This window comes from Phaenicophaeus curvirostris, chromosome 25, assembly GCF_032191515.1.
Source record: "Phaenicophaeus curvirostris isolate KB17595 chromosome 25, BPBGC_Pcur_1.0, whole genome shotgun sequence".
NCBI lineage: Eukaryota > Metazoa > Chordata > Aves > Cuculiformes > Cuculidae > Phaenicophaeus > Phaenicophaeus curvirostris.
Window position 1 is genome coordinate 832,756 of NC_091416.1, and position 17,198 is coordinate 849,953.

Genomic DNA, 17,198 nt, shown 5'->3' on the forward strand with positions numbered 1-17,198 from the left:
AGTTTTGAGAAGAGAATAAATGGTTTCTGTAAAAGAGCAACCAGTTTCGCTTGGTGAGATTAACAAGAGGAGGTGCCTCACCTGCCACGCAGTGAGACAGGACGTGCACATCAGGTGGCCGCACGGTTCAATCTTCACATCCTTGTCATTCTCAGCACATATTTTACACAGCTGGAACGTGGAGCCCATCTCACAATACAGTTCATATTGTTCCTTTGCGGAAAGACAGACAGACATGCTTCATAAATAACAAGCATGATTAGGCAGAGCTACAAGAAACCCTGCCCAGGATTTGCAGGAATAAATTAATTCCAAATATAGGAACACAGGGCAAAGAAGAAGAAAAGTCTGCAAAGATTTCACTATGGTTTTATGTATTTGATACCTCTGCCAAGCTCTGAAAAAAGTAGACTTCAATTATCTTAGACTTTCATTTAGGTGTCCGAAGAACAGCCTAGGAAAGCAGGGCTCAAGACACGCTGGATGGCATAAACTAATGAATATTTGGCAGAACACTCTAAATAGTAATCTTAAATCTGTCAGCCCTGCATAAAGCATGACCCAGCCTTCACAACCTCCTCTGCCCATTCCTACCACTTCAAGATTCCCGTGAAATTCAATACATCAGCCTTACAAACAAGCCTTGGGGATTACAAGTGAGACAGAACTGTGTAATAGCTAAGGGGGTAGAAATTAGGAAGAAAGTGAGTTTGATGGGACAGAACACGTTGCTCACCTGCGTAACTTTAATGTGGTCCTGAGGTGTGGGCTCACACAAGCCAGTCAGGTCAGGATTCTGATTCCGGCCATCAGGAAACAAATAACTGTAAGCAGTTGAGGGGAAAAAAGATCTCTGTATGTGAACACGTACACACACATATACACACACAAAGAATCATACAGTGGGTTGGGTTGGAAAGGACCTGAAAGCCAATCCAATTCCAACCCCTGCCATAGGCAGGGACACCTCCCACTGGATCCGGTTGCTCCAAACCCCATCCAACCTGGCCTGGAGGATCCCCAGGGATAGGGCAGCCGCAACATCCCTAGGCAACCTGGGCCAGGGCCTCCCCACCCTCATTGTGAAGAATTTCTTCCTAAGGTCTAATCTTCTCCCTTCCAATCTAAAGCCATTCCTCCTCATCCCATCACTCCATGCCCTCCGCAGCTTTCTTGGAGGCTCCTTTCAGGAACCATAAGGCCACTCTGCGGTCTCCCTGGAGCCTTCTCTTCTCCAGGCTGAACAACCCCAACTCTCTCAGCCTGTCTTCACAGCAGAGGTGCTCCAGCCTCTGGATCATCCTTGTGGCCTCCTCTGGACCCATTCCAGCAGTTCCATATCCTTCTTAGTTTGGGGATTCTAGAAGTGGACACAGGATTCCAGGTGAGGTCTCACCAGAGCAGAGTAGAGTAGAGGGGGAGAATTTCTCCCTCGACCTGTTGGCCACACTTCTCTTGATGCAGCCCAGGACACGGTTGGCTTTCTGGGCTGTGAGTGCACATTGCCAGCTCATGTCGAGCTTCTCATCAATCAGCACCCCCACAGAATTAACTGGTTTGCTGAATTGAGGTTTAAATGTAAAGGAAGAGCTGAGATGTCCAAAAGGGGCTCGGTGATGTCCATAGTGATTGTCTGACTCCTGCAACATCCTACCTCTCCTGTGAGACGGACAATGTGTGATGGCTCCAGAGGTTTTACCTTCCAGCTGACCTTAAGACCTCACCACAGGATGAAGATTTATAAAAAAAATTCACACTGAAAAAGGGCAAAACGGCAAAAAATGTAATTTTGATGAAGTTACTTACAAGCCTTCCCTGAAGCCATCAATCAGTGCTTGAAAAAGAGGTTTGTTGTGGGGGATTGTCTGAAGGATGTTCCCATCTGCAGTGACATAGCCGATGGCCCACTGCCCGAGGCGTGTGCAGCTCAGTCGGAAAATATAACTGAAAAACACAAAGGAAAAGAAACTTCAGTTTGGACCAGAACAGACAGGAAAGATTAAATGTCAAGTAGGCAGCCTTTTTCTGGCTATCTTAAGACAGAAAATAAAAAATAGCAAGAATAATTTAATGATTCATAACAGCTTTCCTCAATTTACCTCCAGGCAAATCAAAGGAGAACCTTGAATCTGATAGACAGTGAGAAAAGCATCCAAGCATGGTGAAATTAAACCAGAATCCAGAGCGAGAAAACTCAGAATCATTAAAAGAATTTGTTTCAAATTAACTTTACTCAATAAACAAAATCAACAGACCCCACTTTTAAAACCAGCACAAACTAACAGCATAATAACAATCTTCAGGAATGCGTGTTTGGCCCTTCCTGCATAAAGAGAAATCTGGTGCATCAGGTCAAGCCCAACATGGGATATCAGGAAGCCCGAAACTGCTCAGCTCCGCAGCCTCCCGAAGCAGGTGTTGCCCTTCCAGCCTCTGAAGTCACCCAGCCTGCAGCATTATTTTCCAGCCTACTCTGCCTACCACGCTGCTTTCTGCCAGAGCACACACTGCTCAGCTGCCTTGTCTGCCTGAAGTTGGCTTCAAACGTGTGTGATGCTTCTGGGAGCTGCGATCCACTCCTCAATCCGGGATTTATGCATATACAGCAGAAAGTGATGGGACCTATAGACACGTCCCCTTATTCATGGTCTGACAGTGTCTGCCTCTGCGTTCCACTCATGCCTGGGGCAGCTGTTGTCACAGCTGGGTGATGAGCAGGAGGGAAGTCTCACCCCACAAGGATAATCTCCAAATATAGGACAAACTAGGGTTCTTCACCCTTTAAATTTCTAAGGAAGGAGGACAAAGACAAAATAAAACCACTCTCCTCAGCCAGGGCAGAAATTAGCGATGTTAGCAAGAATGATCAAAAAGCCACTGCTGCCAAGCACCAACCTGCCAGGTTTGTGAATGAATTTCTGAAGCCGTGCTTTCACCTCGTCATACGTTAGGAATGCCATATAACCAGGATGAGTCACTGCTAGGCTATTCCAGTTCCTGAGCAGAGAGGACCACGGCTGTAGAAACAACAAAGAAATACATTAACTGTGCACTTCTAAAACGTATCCACACATACCCCCATTCCCTAACCAGAGATATCAGTTCTTCAGTCAAAAAAGCAGGTTTCTCATCCCACCATAAATCCAGTAGAGGAATTAAAACCTATATCCTCACGCAGCAGCCTTCACGTTTGAGTTTCTCTCTTGCCAGTGATAAAATCACCACCTAAGATAGCCCTTAATCAAAACACCTTTAATGAATGTCAAGGGAGAAGTCAGTGAGGTCACCAAAAGGCAGCTCAAGAACAGCCACCAATTTATGCTGCCTCTGCAGAGACAGTGACTCATTCCCGAGACAGGGATAAAGCCAGGAGCTTATAAGGATTATTCACAGGACCAGAAACCATGACGAGTCTGATCTCTAACACTGACTTCCTTCACGGCCTCAGGAAAGTGACCTCCCTTCTCTGTCTTGGTTTCACTGGGTGTAAGAGGCTTGTGACTATTCCTAAACCACCAAACCCCGCTTGGGCGTGGCAAGGACAACTGGTTGGCCTATGATTTGAATGGATAAACAAGCAGATATGTGTTAAATGTTCTTCAAAATGATGCACATAGAATCATGGAACGGTTTGAGTTGGAAGGAACCTTAAAGCCCATCCTCCTTTCAGCACTGGAAGCTGCTCTAAGGTCTCCTCAGAGCCTTCCCTGTCCAGGCTGAACAACCCCAACTCTCCCAGCCTGTCCTCGTATGGGAGGTGCTTCAGCCCTTGTATCATCTTCGTGGCAATCATGTGAAAGCTCTCAATCCTGAGAAGGGCTTGGATGTCTACATCTCATCCAATTTCTCCAAATTTCTCAGCCTGTCTAGAAAATATTGGCTTTTCCTAAGAAATGTGCATCTCCTGAAACTGCAGTGGCTCTTGATTTGCTCTTTATACACTACAGTTGGAAAAAGTACTGAATGAGATCAGCTACATCGCAACATTGAACATGGGAATTTTTCATCTAGGCATATCTTAATTACAACCCACCCTATCACATGGGAAAAGGCAAGTCAGAGCCAAAGAAATAAGTGTTTGTTCTTGTAAATTCCCAATTGCACCACGAGAAGCTGTGTTTTTGAGTTTAGCACTATTAAAGACTGTAGCTTAGAATTTTATCTTCTATTATTATCACTTCAGTCATATCAATATCCCTTGTGCACAGAACACAGGTGTGTTCACAACTTCCTGGCTGCACCAGATTCATACCTCTCAATTCTTACCTGAAAGAGTCGTGTGAAGATATCGAATTCAAATACTGAAATGTAGTCATTGCACGTCAAGTCAATCGTTGACTTCAAGGCCATGGCTTCCAGCCCTGAACTGATTGGATGCACTTCGTGCAAGGCCTGACGGAAGCTCTTCCAGGGAACAATAGTCCTGGGGAAAACCAAGGTAAATGTGACATGTTCAAAGACCACCACCATGCACACACCTTATTTTATTTATTCATGTCCTGCAAGCACAGGATTACTTGGTACTGCAAGAAATTAGCAGCCAAATGAACGTTGGACAATTTTCTCTGCAAATACAAAAGTCTGGAATCTGAAGTCAGCTCCATGTTCTCCTTTCCCTTCCTCTGCAGTCCTACCATGACAATGTTTCTCTGTACCCTGGGCTGCATACATCACTGCTTGATGGGAATCCTGGCAGAGGAGGACTTAACTGCAAGGTTACAGCTCAGTGCAGGTCTAGACAGTTAATAAAAAATTAAAAGAGCTGCAAACAATTCTCTAAAGAGGGATTAACTGGAGAAGTCAGATAATCAGAAGCCAAAACAGAGGCTCCTGTTTAAAGGAATATTTTCCTTCTTTTAAAATATCAAATGGAAAAGAAACATTGAAAGAACTTCCCTAGCTTCAGATGACTGTGTTATTCCTGAGTAAATAATTACTGCTTTCTGTTCTGACAGCTACTAATTAAACTCCTGATGTGTACCTTCATTAGAAAGCAGTAACCAACTCCATTTACTCTAATCCTCCTCATTTAGCCGGTGTTTTATTAGATACAAAACCTAAACCTGACATTTCAACACTTTGCGTGCAAACATTGATGGCACTTCACTTTCTCCTTCATCCTATCTTAACAAAGCCACTACGCAAGCTGACAAAGTTCAGAGCAGCCAGAAGAAAGGTGGTGAAGTGATTGGAAAGACAAATTGGAGGGAAGATTAAAAGAATTTAATATAATGACTTAGCTAAAAGACAACTAAAATTGGGAGCATGGTAACCTTTGAAAGAAGAAAGCAGATTATTTGGCATACTTAGTGGCGCTTACTTAGAAGTTAAGGCATTAAATTAAGGAGAGGAAAATTCAAGCTGAATAATCGAGGGAAACTGTGACAATACAAGAGTCTCGTAGGGAAATATCCACCACTTGGCACAATTAAAACAAGACATGACAAAGAACTGGGAAATGTAATGTAGGAAAAATCCCATATCTCACCCAAATAACAAGCAGGTCTCGCTCATCATTCAGTATAATCTGACAAAGACCTTTCTGAACAGCAAAACAGAGTTTATAAACACGCAGTGCTGCGTGCAGCGTGTTCCCAGGGCTTTATTTTTAAGCACCATTGGAAACTTACTTTTCACCAAATGCCTTTCTCCAAAACTCTGCAGCATCCGCCTTGGTGATGCGGAAGGTGTCTCCTTGGAAAAGGCCGCTTGGGAAAATGCCTTTGAGTTCTGCCAGCATGTGGCTGAATATCAGGGACAACTTGGTCAGGTTGCGCCTACAAAGGACAAAAAGAAACAGTTCTGTTAACAAAGACAGGTGCGGTTTTGCACTGAACAAAACAGAAACGGGACCTATTGCAATTCAAGGAGTCTCCCAGCCTAGAAAACTCCTTTTATTTGGGATCACCTTCCAAGTGCTCGCCCGCCATTCAGAACACACCCATCATAAGGTACCTACCAGCAAGGCCTGTGTTTGTCAAGACATCTTCTACCAGGAATAACTGTGCACAACCTCATGAGGTGGGCAGCTTATTTCCAAAGCAACCCCTCCCCAAGGAAATATATCCACGGAAAATGTCCAAACCCAATATTCAGACCCTACCTATTAACAACAGCATTATCAGAGCCAAAATAATCATCAAAGTCTTTTGCTCGTGGGTCTGGAAATTCCTTATGAGAGCACATAAAACTACTACTGACTCAGATTACAGAAGCTGAGTGTCTTTCCAAGTCTCTGGAGGGTCCCACCACAGTAGGTTTGCTCGGAGAACATCTAACCGATAACAACAGGCCCAGCTCCCAAAGGAAGGTCAAAACAATTTGAAGTACAAATTGGTACCCTCAGTCCTTCTCCACCTGAGGACATTCCTAGATCAGAAGTGTTCTAGTCCTCTTATAAACCGGAGAGGGAAAGTGGGAGAAGAGATGTTCTGTGCTTTGGATTTATTCAATGCTCAAGATCTCCACTACAAGAAGACAGGAGCATCGGTGCCTGTAGCACTACAGAATACCCAAATAACAGCCTTCCAACTTAGGAGCTGAACAACAGCACTATTAAACACCAGAGGTCATCTTCTACTCACAGATGGAAAACCAAATCTATTCGCTAGTGGCACCTCTTTCTCTCATTCCTTTATCCAAATAAAGGATGACTCTCTTCTCCTCCAATCCACTGCATTCTCCAGACCATAGGGAAATGAGTTCCTCAAAAGAGACAGGGATATTTCTAGTCCAGAGGCTTGTTTTCACCCCCACATCACATGCTTGAAGGTAAAAGAAGGAACCAGTATCATGTGGGAAAGGCCAACTTCCTAGTTATGTCCAACAGACCGGAGACGGTCAGAAGTCGGTGTCAACCACCAAGACACTGCACAGCCTCAGTTAAGGTGTTGAGCAACAAATTATTTTGCAGACAGCAAAATACTGAACCAGAGGCTAGAAGCGTTCCCAGTCCATGGTATTTCTTAACACCGTATTTTCCAAGCTCTCTCACCAGTTATATGGCTATTGCCGTGGGCCATCTCCCTGAGGATGGCTCTCTTTGGCAGCAAACTTTGCTCCACCAGCTTCAGTCCTTCACCAGTTTCTAGTGTTCTGATTGGACTGGTCCCAACTACTTAACCTTGGACATTTTTGAGAGAGGACTTGCTGCAGACATTCTATTCCTAGCTGAAGCACTTATCCTGTTAACCTGCCTGATGGCAGAACTGACCTCCTCCTACTGGAGGCAGGTAACTGCCTCAGCCTGTCTGCAAAGACTTCCCTGGACAGCTGGGTTCAGGTCTCTGAGCTTCGCGTCACACTGGCACAGAGTCTGAACACTGGAAGTGACCTGCTTTGCTTGACATAAACACTACGATTTACTCAGCTCCACCCGAGCCCTTTCTCCACACAATGATACAGTTGGGGCAGACTAGAAGGTATGCAGGACTACAGACTATAAATGTTCTTTGGCAGTAGTTCTCCTCTCTTACCTTCATTTATTCAACTCCATTTTAATAAAAAGCTGATGAAAGCATCTACATAAGGTGCCAGCCATACAGCAAGGGAGTCTGGGTTTTGATATTTCATACCTGTCCAATAACAACAGGAGCTCAAGGCGAACCAAAGTAAAACCCCCTATGCTCTTTGTTGGCTGCCCCACGAGGCAGCTCTCTGCTGGATGGATCCAAGCTGTGTGTATGCAAAAGCAGCGACAAGGTTTGGTTGTTTGATTCTATAAAGCTTTGTTGTTGACCACTCTTTGTAGTTAACTGGCCTCCACAGAGAGGGGCTGAAAAAGTCCCCTTGTCTTCCTCGTGCATCAGCATTTCCAGCCTTTGTTAAACCTTGGGAGTGTTACTGCAATTCATCAACTTCTGCTTTTAGCAAGGTTTATTCAGCACCTCTTAAAATAAACTATACAGGATCCTGTGTGTAGGAAAAACTAAGCTGGATCAGAACAGCAAAGTAATGGCTTCCTGTGCAATCACAATCCCCGTGCCTCAGGACCTGGATGTATGGATACACAAAGAAGTGGCAGCAGCACAAAACCAGGCTGTTACCTTATCAGCACTATCTGTGCATCTCCCCACCCTGCTGTAATGTTAAGTAACCCAAAGTTGTGTGTTCCTCTTTCCAGGACCAGATAAGGAACTTTGCATTTACCGGAGGAAGGCTCAGCCACTGCCTAATTCTAATCCTCCAGAGAAGATGATTTCAGTAAACTCACACCCACTTCCCTTCCTCCCTCCAGAGTCGATTGCCACCTTGTCCCTGCAACATGTTCGGCTGAGAAACACTACAAAAAAGGCAAATGAGAGGTTATAGATTGGGAACAAGTTCCAAGCTATCTTCTGAAAGTCCTCACTTCCATAAAACGACAGAAAACAGGAGCATTTACAGCAGCACAAGGGAAAAAAAGCAAACACCACGCTAATAAAATTCATTTAATCCATCTACAACAAAAGACAAAAAAAGATGGGATGGGTTTTTACTAAGTTTGTAAAAACAGAAGCCAGAGCAAAACCCGCTAATCAGTTTGTCACACTGATGCGGGGCTAGGCGAATTAACCATTGATGAACAGGATAACCATTGTTTAGCAGCTCGAGATAAACACAAAGAAAAGACTAACACTTAAGGGTAAACAGAATAGTAATAATTTAGCCGAAGCAACTGACACTTAAAGAATAGCGGAATAGAAGCTGCTCACACTTAAAGAATACACAGGATGACAGTTGTTTAGCTAAAGCAACATATTTCTATAAGCCTTTATGTAGGAAGGGGGTCTGTTGCTAGAAGATTTCTGATAAGCAGGACAAGTCATCTGGACCTGTGATAAGAGCAAAAACAACACTGATAAAGATGACAACGATCCGGAGAACACGGACGCAGACTGAAGCTAAAGAAAGTTAAGACAACTGACTCCATCCCTGAGAAAACCCTGCACAGGCACAAAACAGGAAGAAGACTCTTCTCAAACTCATTATAATAAGAAGTGGGGAAAGGTTATGAATACGTATAGGCGTTTTTGGGAATATCTAACAGTTTACTGTATAAAGCCAAGACAAGTTGCCACAATGGGCACGCACGTTGTTTTGGAGAAATAATTCTCCCGTGCGTCTCAGTGCTGAATAAACATACCTACTTTATAACTTTATAAGTTAGAGTCTTGATTCCGCATGTCAACACTAACATGGAAGTAATTGGTAAAAATTCAACTCTGACTCATTTCCTGGAAGGCTTAGCATGCGGTATTTATGTGCAACCTCAGCAGGTGAAGTGGCATCTCGCAGCACAGCATTAACGTTAGCGACCCTAAAGCTGTTTGGGTTCATGGGCACAAGCCAGCACAGACTTGCTCACACTCTTAACACTTGAAAAATCATGTTCTATTTGTGAAAACACTCTAATTATGCTTGAAACTAAAGTATGTGATACTGGGTAGATAGAAGGAAAGTAATTTTAGGTCTCTAATGTCCTGTTGCTGCCCAGCACAGTGAAGATTTGGGTATTACCAGGCAAGTGTTCAGACACTGGAACAAGAAGTTAAGTGAACAAGTGTGTGGTTTCAACAAAGCAACAATTATCACTGCAAAGACAAGGTATTTTCCTGTGTCCTGCGTCTTATCACGTCTGCCTGAGAGCCTTCTCCCTTATCGGAGCTTCAGGAAGCGCTCGCCCTCAGTTGAGCACATCACTTGAGCGAGAGAAGTAAGAACTTCCGCAGGCTTTAAGAGTGATAAACAAATGATTTTACACACAAATATGTACTGAGGGACTTGGTTTCCAAAAATGTTTCTGATACCTTAACATTTTCAAGTCTTATAACATTTGTTAAAAATACTCAGCTGTATCTTAGGTAAATAACATAAAAAACACAGGAAGTGAAAATAAAGAGCAGCAGAGTACTTTATGTTAGTAACCAGCTTTTATATAGAGCAACCAGTTATGGATCCTCTGCCTCTTTTAAGAGCACACTCCTTTATTTTAGCAAGCCAAGTTACACACTGGTAAATTAATACAAGTCAAATAAATGCCTGCAATTACAGCACACGTTTTTATTGACATATGGAAGTTCAACGATTAAGACTGCATTTCCTTTTCAGCACCAGCAGCAGCTGTCCTCACTTCCACTGCTTCAACTAAACAGAAGCAAGAGTTCTCCCAGAAAAAGGGTAATATTTTCAAAGAACACTTAAGTCACTACAACCAGAGATTCCCAAACAGCTTTGACCGCAGACTTCCAGCGATCTTCCACATTTCTTCTACGCCAAGATGGCCTTCTTCCAAGCTTTTGGCTAAGCACAGGAATGAACACAAGAACTGCTCCTAAGAGTTGAAGCAGAAGCACACCAACCGCAGTTTGGGAATCACTGACTTGGGCACCTCAATCCCATTGGCAGCAGTTGGTGGAATTTAAACACCTGTCACACGAGCACTTTTGGCAACGTTGGATCGGGCTTGGAGCAACCGGATCCAGTGGGAGGTGTCCCTGCCCATGGCACAGCTGGAACAGGATGGGCTTTAAGGTCGCTTCTAACCCAAACCATTCTAGGATTCTTGCCAGACAGTGAATCAACCGTACATGTGAAAAGTGAAAGCTTAGAAAGCCAAATACTTTTCCACTCTACACAGCCACCAAGTATTTCACTCAGAAACATTTCAGTCCTAGCATGGAGGTGTTATTCCTTCTGCACACCCAACATTAACAGAGAATGGCTTCTTTAACAGCTGAGAAACACCAACAGAGCCTGTTCAGCTGCAATTACAGGTGCCTGTAAAGCTGGGCTACCTTGACACTGAGAGCGTTCTAAAGATGCAGGTCTGGAGCAACCGTTTTGGGGAAGAAAAACTAGCATGAAGCAAGAGTGTTTCTTCACACTCCCAGTGCTCCCCAAGGCTGGGTCTGCCGGCGCCTCTGTGGGCTGAACATGCATCTTCCCTCGTTCTCCCTCCTCTGTGCCCCCTCCACTGTGGTCGTGCTTCTTCCTTCCTCTTCGTGACTGTGTTTGCTCCATGCATCTTAGCGGAAGGCGAGAGGTCGAGCAGGCACTTCCATGTGCACCGCAGCCCCTTGGGTTTTCTGCTGCCGTTGCCTCCCCCAGACCTAGGGCAGATTTTTTCTTCTCCAGCTTCCTGTTTGCTGGAGAAAAAGCGGTTTTCCACCGTAGATGCTGAGCCTTGCAAAACCATTAACAGCAAAGGAGAGGTTTAATCACAGCATTGCATCTTCCCGTTATATTGACACAATTAGTTAAATTAATGCAAGTTGAAGTCTTACAGCACATATTGCACTTCAGGTTTAAAATGCCTTTCTTACCTCAAGGCAATTTTAATACAGCATGACCGTTTCTGCCGCTTCCAGCTGAAATATTCACTTTTCCCCAGTATCTCTCCTAGCCCCTTGACACAGGATAATTGTGCTCCTCATACAGACCAGGGTAATGGCCCCACTGGATAATTTAGTTACAATATTGTACTCAACTGCCACCCCTGTACAGCTCATTCTGTTGAAACCCCACTACAAGCACTGCTCCGCAGGGAATTAAGGGCTGTAACACAAGACAATCAGCTACAAACTGTTCCCGTTTCCTAAGTTATCATGCGTGTTTCTTATATATGACTGAGTTTTCAATGGGATTCTTATATTTGCAACTTCAGTTACACTTGTGGACACTGAGTATGAACAAACAACGTTCAGCCTCTCCAAGAATGGGCTGCACTTAACACAGATCCCTCACAGGAGGCTCAGGCAAACAGAGTCACACCTCCACCTCAGCCCCAAACCAAAACCAAGTGGAACATGCCTCGACAGATTTCACTACAGCACACTTTGGAGAAAATGCTTTATTTCATAAAATCAGCCCCAAACTGGCTAAAATTACACACGGAATGGTTTGGGTTGGAAAGGACCTCAAAGCCCACCCAGTTCCAACCTCTGCCATGGATCAGGGCGCACAAAGCCCCATCCAACCTGGCAATGAAGATTCAAGAGGGTGAAAAGAATTCAAGCCATAGGACCTACGTTACTGTAAAACCACCCTACCTGAAACACTCTCTCTACATGGCAACTTGGCTGTTTAAAGGGCATGACTCAAACACGCAGCTCACACTGAGAAGTGCAATCTCAGTCCACTGTAGGAGTGACCAGAGAGCATTTTTTAAACAGTATATCTGTTTATTCTACTGGAAAAAGCATTACAAAGGATGTGGGAGTGTCTGACAGCCCTAAACTCATTGACTGGAAGTCAGCGGCTCCTAGAGCAGCTGGCACAGTTTCTAACAGCTTCTGCCCTTTCAGCACTGCAGAACAAACCCGTAGCCCAGGACAAGGCAGAGCCACCGCTTCCTTTCTGCACAAAGTCTGTGCTTATTTGATGGAAGAACTACAAATTGATGGCTTGGAAGCGAGACGATTACTCAGTTAACCTGAGAGAAACCCCACTCTATCTGCTGCACCGTTATTCACTGCTGCTGCAGAAAGCTTGTATTAACTCACAGCTCCAGACGGCTTCTGGGGAATCGCAGCCTTGAGTTTCCAGTGGCTCCCCATGTGAGCTCATGACACACAGAGCTGCAAGCACACCCCAACTGTTCTACTTGTTGAGCAATTAATGCTTGCTTTTCTGTCAATCACACCTCCACAACCCTATTGATGCATAAAACTTCCTCCAGGACATGAGATCACATTAAATGTTCTGAGGTTAAAAAAAAGTTTTAATCTAATTTTGCAGCTGAAGGACAGAAAGAAAGAGAAGCTAGAATAACAGGTACGGAATTCCTAATTCCTCGTCTCTTTATTGCATAATACTACCCACTTATTAAGTGCTACTGCAAGAAACAATGACTAAGGAAGAAAAAGCTTCCAACCTTCTTACTTCTGGGGTTACTGTAAAATTACACCCCACTAGCTGATGCCTGAGTGACAGGGTCAGCATCCACTGCAGGTAAGTGCAGGCTCCAGTACTTAAGGAAAGAAACCCCACAGTTCCTGGATCCTGCAAACAGCTAAACATTATTTCTTCCCGGGAAATACTTCATATCTTAGAATTCTATACTTTGAACATTTAAGAGCTAGGAAAAAAAATATCAGCTTTTTTAATGAGTCTCCAACAAATAAACTGCACCTTTTTGAGACCACAGAAGTGTGAGGTTACCGCATAATCCAGGCTGTTCAGGACCATGCAGAAATGAGCAGTTTGACCCGATTTCAGCAGAACTGGATCCTACACCACACCAGCAAAGGCCTCTGCATGCTCAAATAAAACCCCAGACTGTGCATAAAAGCTCTAAGTGAAAATGTTTGAGGTGATCCCAAGGCGTCTTTTATAACTCTGACAGCTTCATCATCCCCCACACAGCGATTGGGTTTGAAAATAGCAGCAGCGGAACTACTTTCAACAAAACTCGCAACACAGGAAGCGAATGAAATTCCATTTAACTACTACTGGCGTAACAGCAGCCACCTTTGAGCTACACTGAGCCCCGCTCTCTTATAGCACTTCCACAGGACAACCAATATAGCAAAGCAGATAGTTTAGAATCAACAAATTAATTGCACTGTCCAGTTCTGCAGCATCAGCTAATGTTACATTGATTTTGTAGACTCATCTCAGCACCCTTTGGGAAATGGGAAGCACACACATATAACATGTTTATCACCTCTTGTTAACATGAGGTTCAGCTCCAAACATACTTTTCTATTTAAAGAACTACAGGCTTTGCTGTTTCATTCTTCGCAGAGCAATAAAACCAGCTGGCTGTTTCTGCAGCTGCAAGGCTTCTTTTCCCAACTTACCACAACCACCTTATCCTCCATGGTAATTTCAATTCCTTCAACAGTGACACCACCTGAGCCAGCTGTGAGCCCCACATGCCACTGATCCCCCTTCCAGAGACAGAAACAGGGCAAAGCCCATTTCACAGACTGACACAACAGAAGGTTTTGTTTCAAACTGTTGGGAAGCAGCTGCCCTGATTTTATTCAGTGCCTTTATTAAGAAGAGTTTTTTTCAACATTATCTTAAAGTTGAGAAAAGCTTTCATGCACCAAACCACAATCCATATTCTGGCTGAAAGGGCCACAACTACAGACTTCTTCAGCTCAACAGAAACCCAAACCATGGCATGTCAGCCCTTAACACGCAAGCCAAGCACTTGAGAAATACATTACGGTTGCCAAGTAGCAGTAACATTTTTGCCAGCACCAAGAAATCTATCCCCATTTCAAATGATAATCACTACAAATGAAATAACATGCTTGCACTTCCATCCACAATCTCGCACCCACTGTTAGTCTTCCATAACGTTCTATAACTTTATGGGCACTGAGTGCAAAGAATAATAAAAATCTCATTTCCTCATTACACGATAATCCAAAAGCTTACATTTACCCATAAAGGGATTTTCAAGACAGTAATCCCATTTTTGATGGAAAGAAAGCTAAAATAACTGCAAGCTCACGCCAATTATGCTCAGTGCTACTTAAGTTCCACAGCTATCACCTAAACTAGCAATTTAAAGCCAAATCAAAAAGAAATAATTCACATTCTTCTCTCCAACAACATTTAAATGATAATGACTTTCTTCTTGGGCAATAAGCAGTGAGTTAGTGTTCATATGCTGGAGCCTGGCAAGGAAACCTTTCTCGTGGGCAGCTTTGGAGCCTGCTCTTTTCTTTACGATGTTCTAATTTAAATGCAGATGTAGACTTCACACTAGTGGGTTTTGTTAAAATAAAAAAAAAAACCAAACAAAAAAAAAAACCAACCCAGCTCTAGCCTGTATTAGAAGGAAGTGACAGAAGGAGAACTCGCACACACCATGCACCGTTTCAGTTCCAAATTCTACACTCTCTTTCGCTGGCCAGGAGTGTGTGCAAGCGCTCTGAAAGAGATCAGAGCACTAACCTCCCTCTCCCCCAGAAGGCTTTTCTCATTCACGGCTCAGCACAGTGTTTTTCAACTTTTTCCTCTTTAAAATCCCATTTGCCCCCCCCACCCCCAAGTCATTCTTCATGCATTTCCTTTCCCTTTAGAGATCTGCATGGTCATTTCCAGTAGACATTAAATATTGGTAGCTTTTTCCTGTCTAAATTTGTAATTCTTCACGTTGGAGCAGGAGAAGAATACAAAATCCTGCTGAGCCAGCATCCCTTAAGGCTATTGTCCAAAAGACGACAGTTAAATGTGGACTAGTCTCCTAAACCCTTTATCTAACTCTACATTGTATGGAGAAAGTTTATAATTCTCCCTTCCTAATCTGCTCTGCAGTTCTGTTAGTTTTGGTTACCAGCTCTGTTAACAGTTTGCTTTCCAAAGCACACAAACTAACTAGGAAAATAACTCAGGCTGTTTCCTAAACATCCAGTCCCCATCCTGAGAAATTCCTGCTCCTCAGCCTTTCACCTCACTCCCACTCTCCAGCTGACACAAAGACATTCTCACACAGAAACATTTGCAGTGGTCTGAATTTCTTTAGAAACTACAGTTTCTGAATTTTCACTCATCAGGGACTGTTTTAACAGAAGCAGTGAATTTGGTTCACGGGTGAAAATGTCTCTTCAGCCTAATCATAGAATCACTTGGTTGAAAAAGACGTTTGAGATCATTGAGCCCAACTGTACCTGTCCACTACTAAACCATCTTTGAGCACCTTGTCTGCCCAACTTTTAAAACCCTCAAGGGATGGGGGCTCCACCACCTCCCTGGGCGGCTATTCCAGAGCCTGAGAACCCTTTCAGTGAAGAAATTTTTCCTGAAGTCTAAACTGAACCTGCCCTGGTGCAGCTTGAGGCCGTTGCCTCTTGTCCTATCACCTGCTACCTGGGGGAAGAGACCAACACCCACCTCGATCCAACCTCCTATCAGGTCGTTGTAGACAGCGATGAGGTGCTCCCCTCAGCCTCCTTTTCTCCAGGCTGAACAACTTCTGGTCCCTCAGCCGCCTCTCATAAGGCTTGTTCTCCAGTTCATCCTTTCCCAATAACAACTTTTCTCCCTGCCTCCTGACCATCAATCTATTTTTCTGTCCTGCCATGTGAAGGAGAATCTATTTACACAACTGCAAAAAAGCTGCTGCAACGAGCAGTTTATGTAGTGGGGACAGCTGATAAGCAACAGCTCCTCTGTGCACTGAAGAGCTCTGCAGGGGTAAAAGCTTTCTGCAACAGAGAGAAAAAAAAAACATTCCAACAGAACCACTCAGCCTCTAAATTACACTGTAATCAAGAGCATTGGGAAGTCCAGCATGTTCAGAGTAGCTGTGGCATTAATGGCACTATCAATGGGACCATTACATTGCAGAAATAAAATAGGTATGTTTAACCAGTTTTTGCTACTACTGGTTAAAAAGTAAACTCAAGAAGCTCACACTATCTGCAAGGTCAGAGTATTTACTGCTGTGGGCAGCGCAGCAGCCACTAGGTGCAAAGAAGGTGTACCTTCCTCCTGCTAAGTACCTTTTATTGCACTGTTTCACTACACAGGCTACAAACTTCACCTCTGAGTGTTGTGTTCATAACAATTCAAGTGACGAGTCTTAAAATGCCTTTTGAATTAGAAAGCACTGTGAACCAAAGCACCACAGACCTATAAAGAATAGGAGCCAACAGCTTTAGAAACATTCATAGCCTCAAGAATACCTGCAGCACAGCCAAGCAATTACTGACTGCCTTACCTTTAGCTTCCTGCAAGCATATGGCAAAATATCCATCACAATCAACTCTTGAAACACTATTTGATTCCAATATCAAAGCCTGTATGTTATCCTTTTATTTTAATACATATATACAATTTCTTTCAAGGGACCACCCTACCGATTAACAAGGACAACCCAGATAAGCCTCTAAGCCATCAAAACTCAGAGGAGCAATATAGGATCTCCACTAAGAAACCCACACCTACTCAGAGTCCCCAGTTGAACCAGATACACTTGCTAAAGCTCAGCCTTTAAACAGTAACCAGAAGTTACTCTGTATACTTATTAAGTCAAGAAGCATAAGTGGCTTTCAAAGCACCCTCAACAGCATTAATTTTTAAACAGCTATGGAAATGAGCTAAAGCAGGATTTAAACAGCATCCTTAAAGCTCTCCTAAAAAAACCAAGTGAGTTTTCTTCACAAAAATCGCCATATGAGTTTATGCAAGAGGCAAACAAATCCATCTGAGTGACTACACACAAAAACCACAATGCTGGGGAGACAGAACGGCCGTTA

At 43.7% G+C, this 17,198-nt stretch overlaps 1 protein-coding gene across 1 annotated transcript in view; it reads right to left on the reverse strand.

The window, feature by feature from the left end:
- Positions 1–17,198, reverse strand: part of CBL (Cbl proto-oncogene) — a 42,929-nt gene that overhangs the window by 14,127 nt on the left and 11,604 nt on the right. Inside the window, exons 3-8 of the mRNA XM_069876282.1 lie at positions 5,631–5,777; positions 4,267–4,423; positions 2,896–3,017; positions 1,807–1,944; positions 737–824; positions 82–213 (exon numbers count right to left, since the gene is read on the reverse strand). Of these exons, the coding sequence (XP_069732383.1) occupies positions 82–213; positions 737–824; positions 1,807–1,944; positions 2,896–3,017; positions 4,267–4,423; positions 5,631–5,777 (784 nt within the window). The remainder of the gene's footprint in view (positions 1–81; positions 214–736; positions 825–1,806; positions 1,945–2,895; positions 3,018–4,266; positions 4,424–5,630; positions 5,778–17,198) is intronic.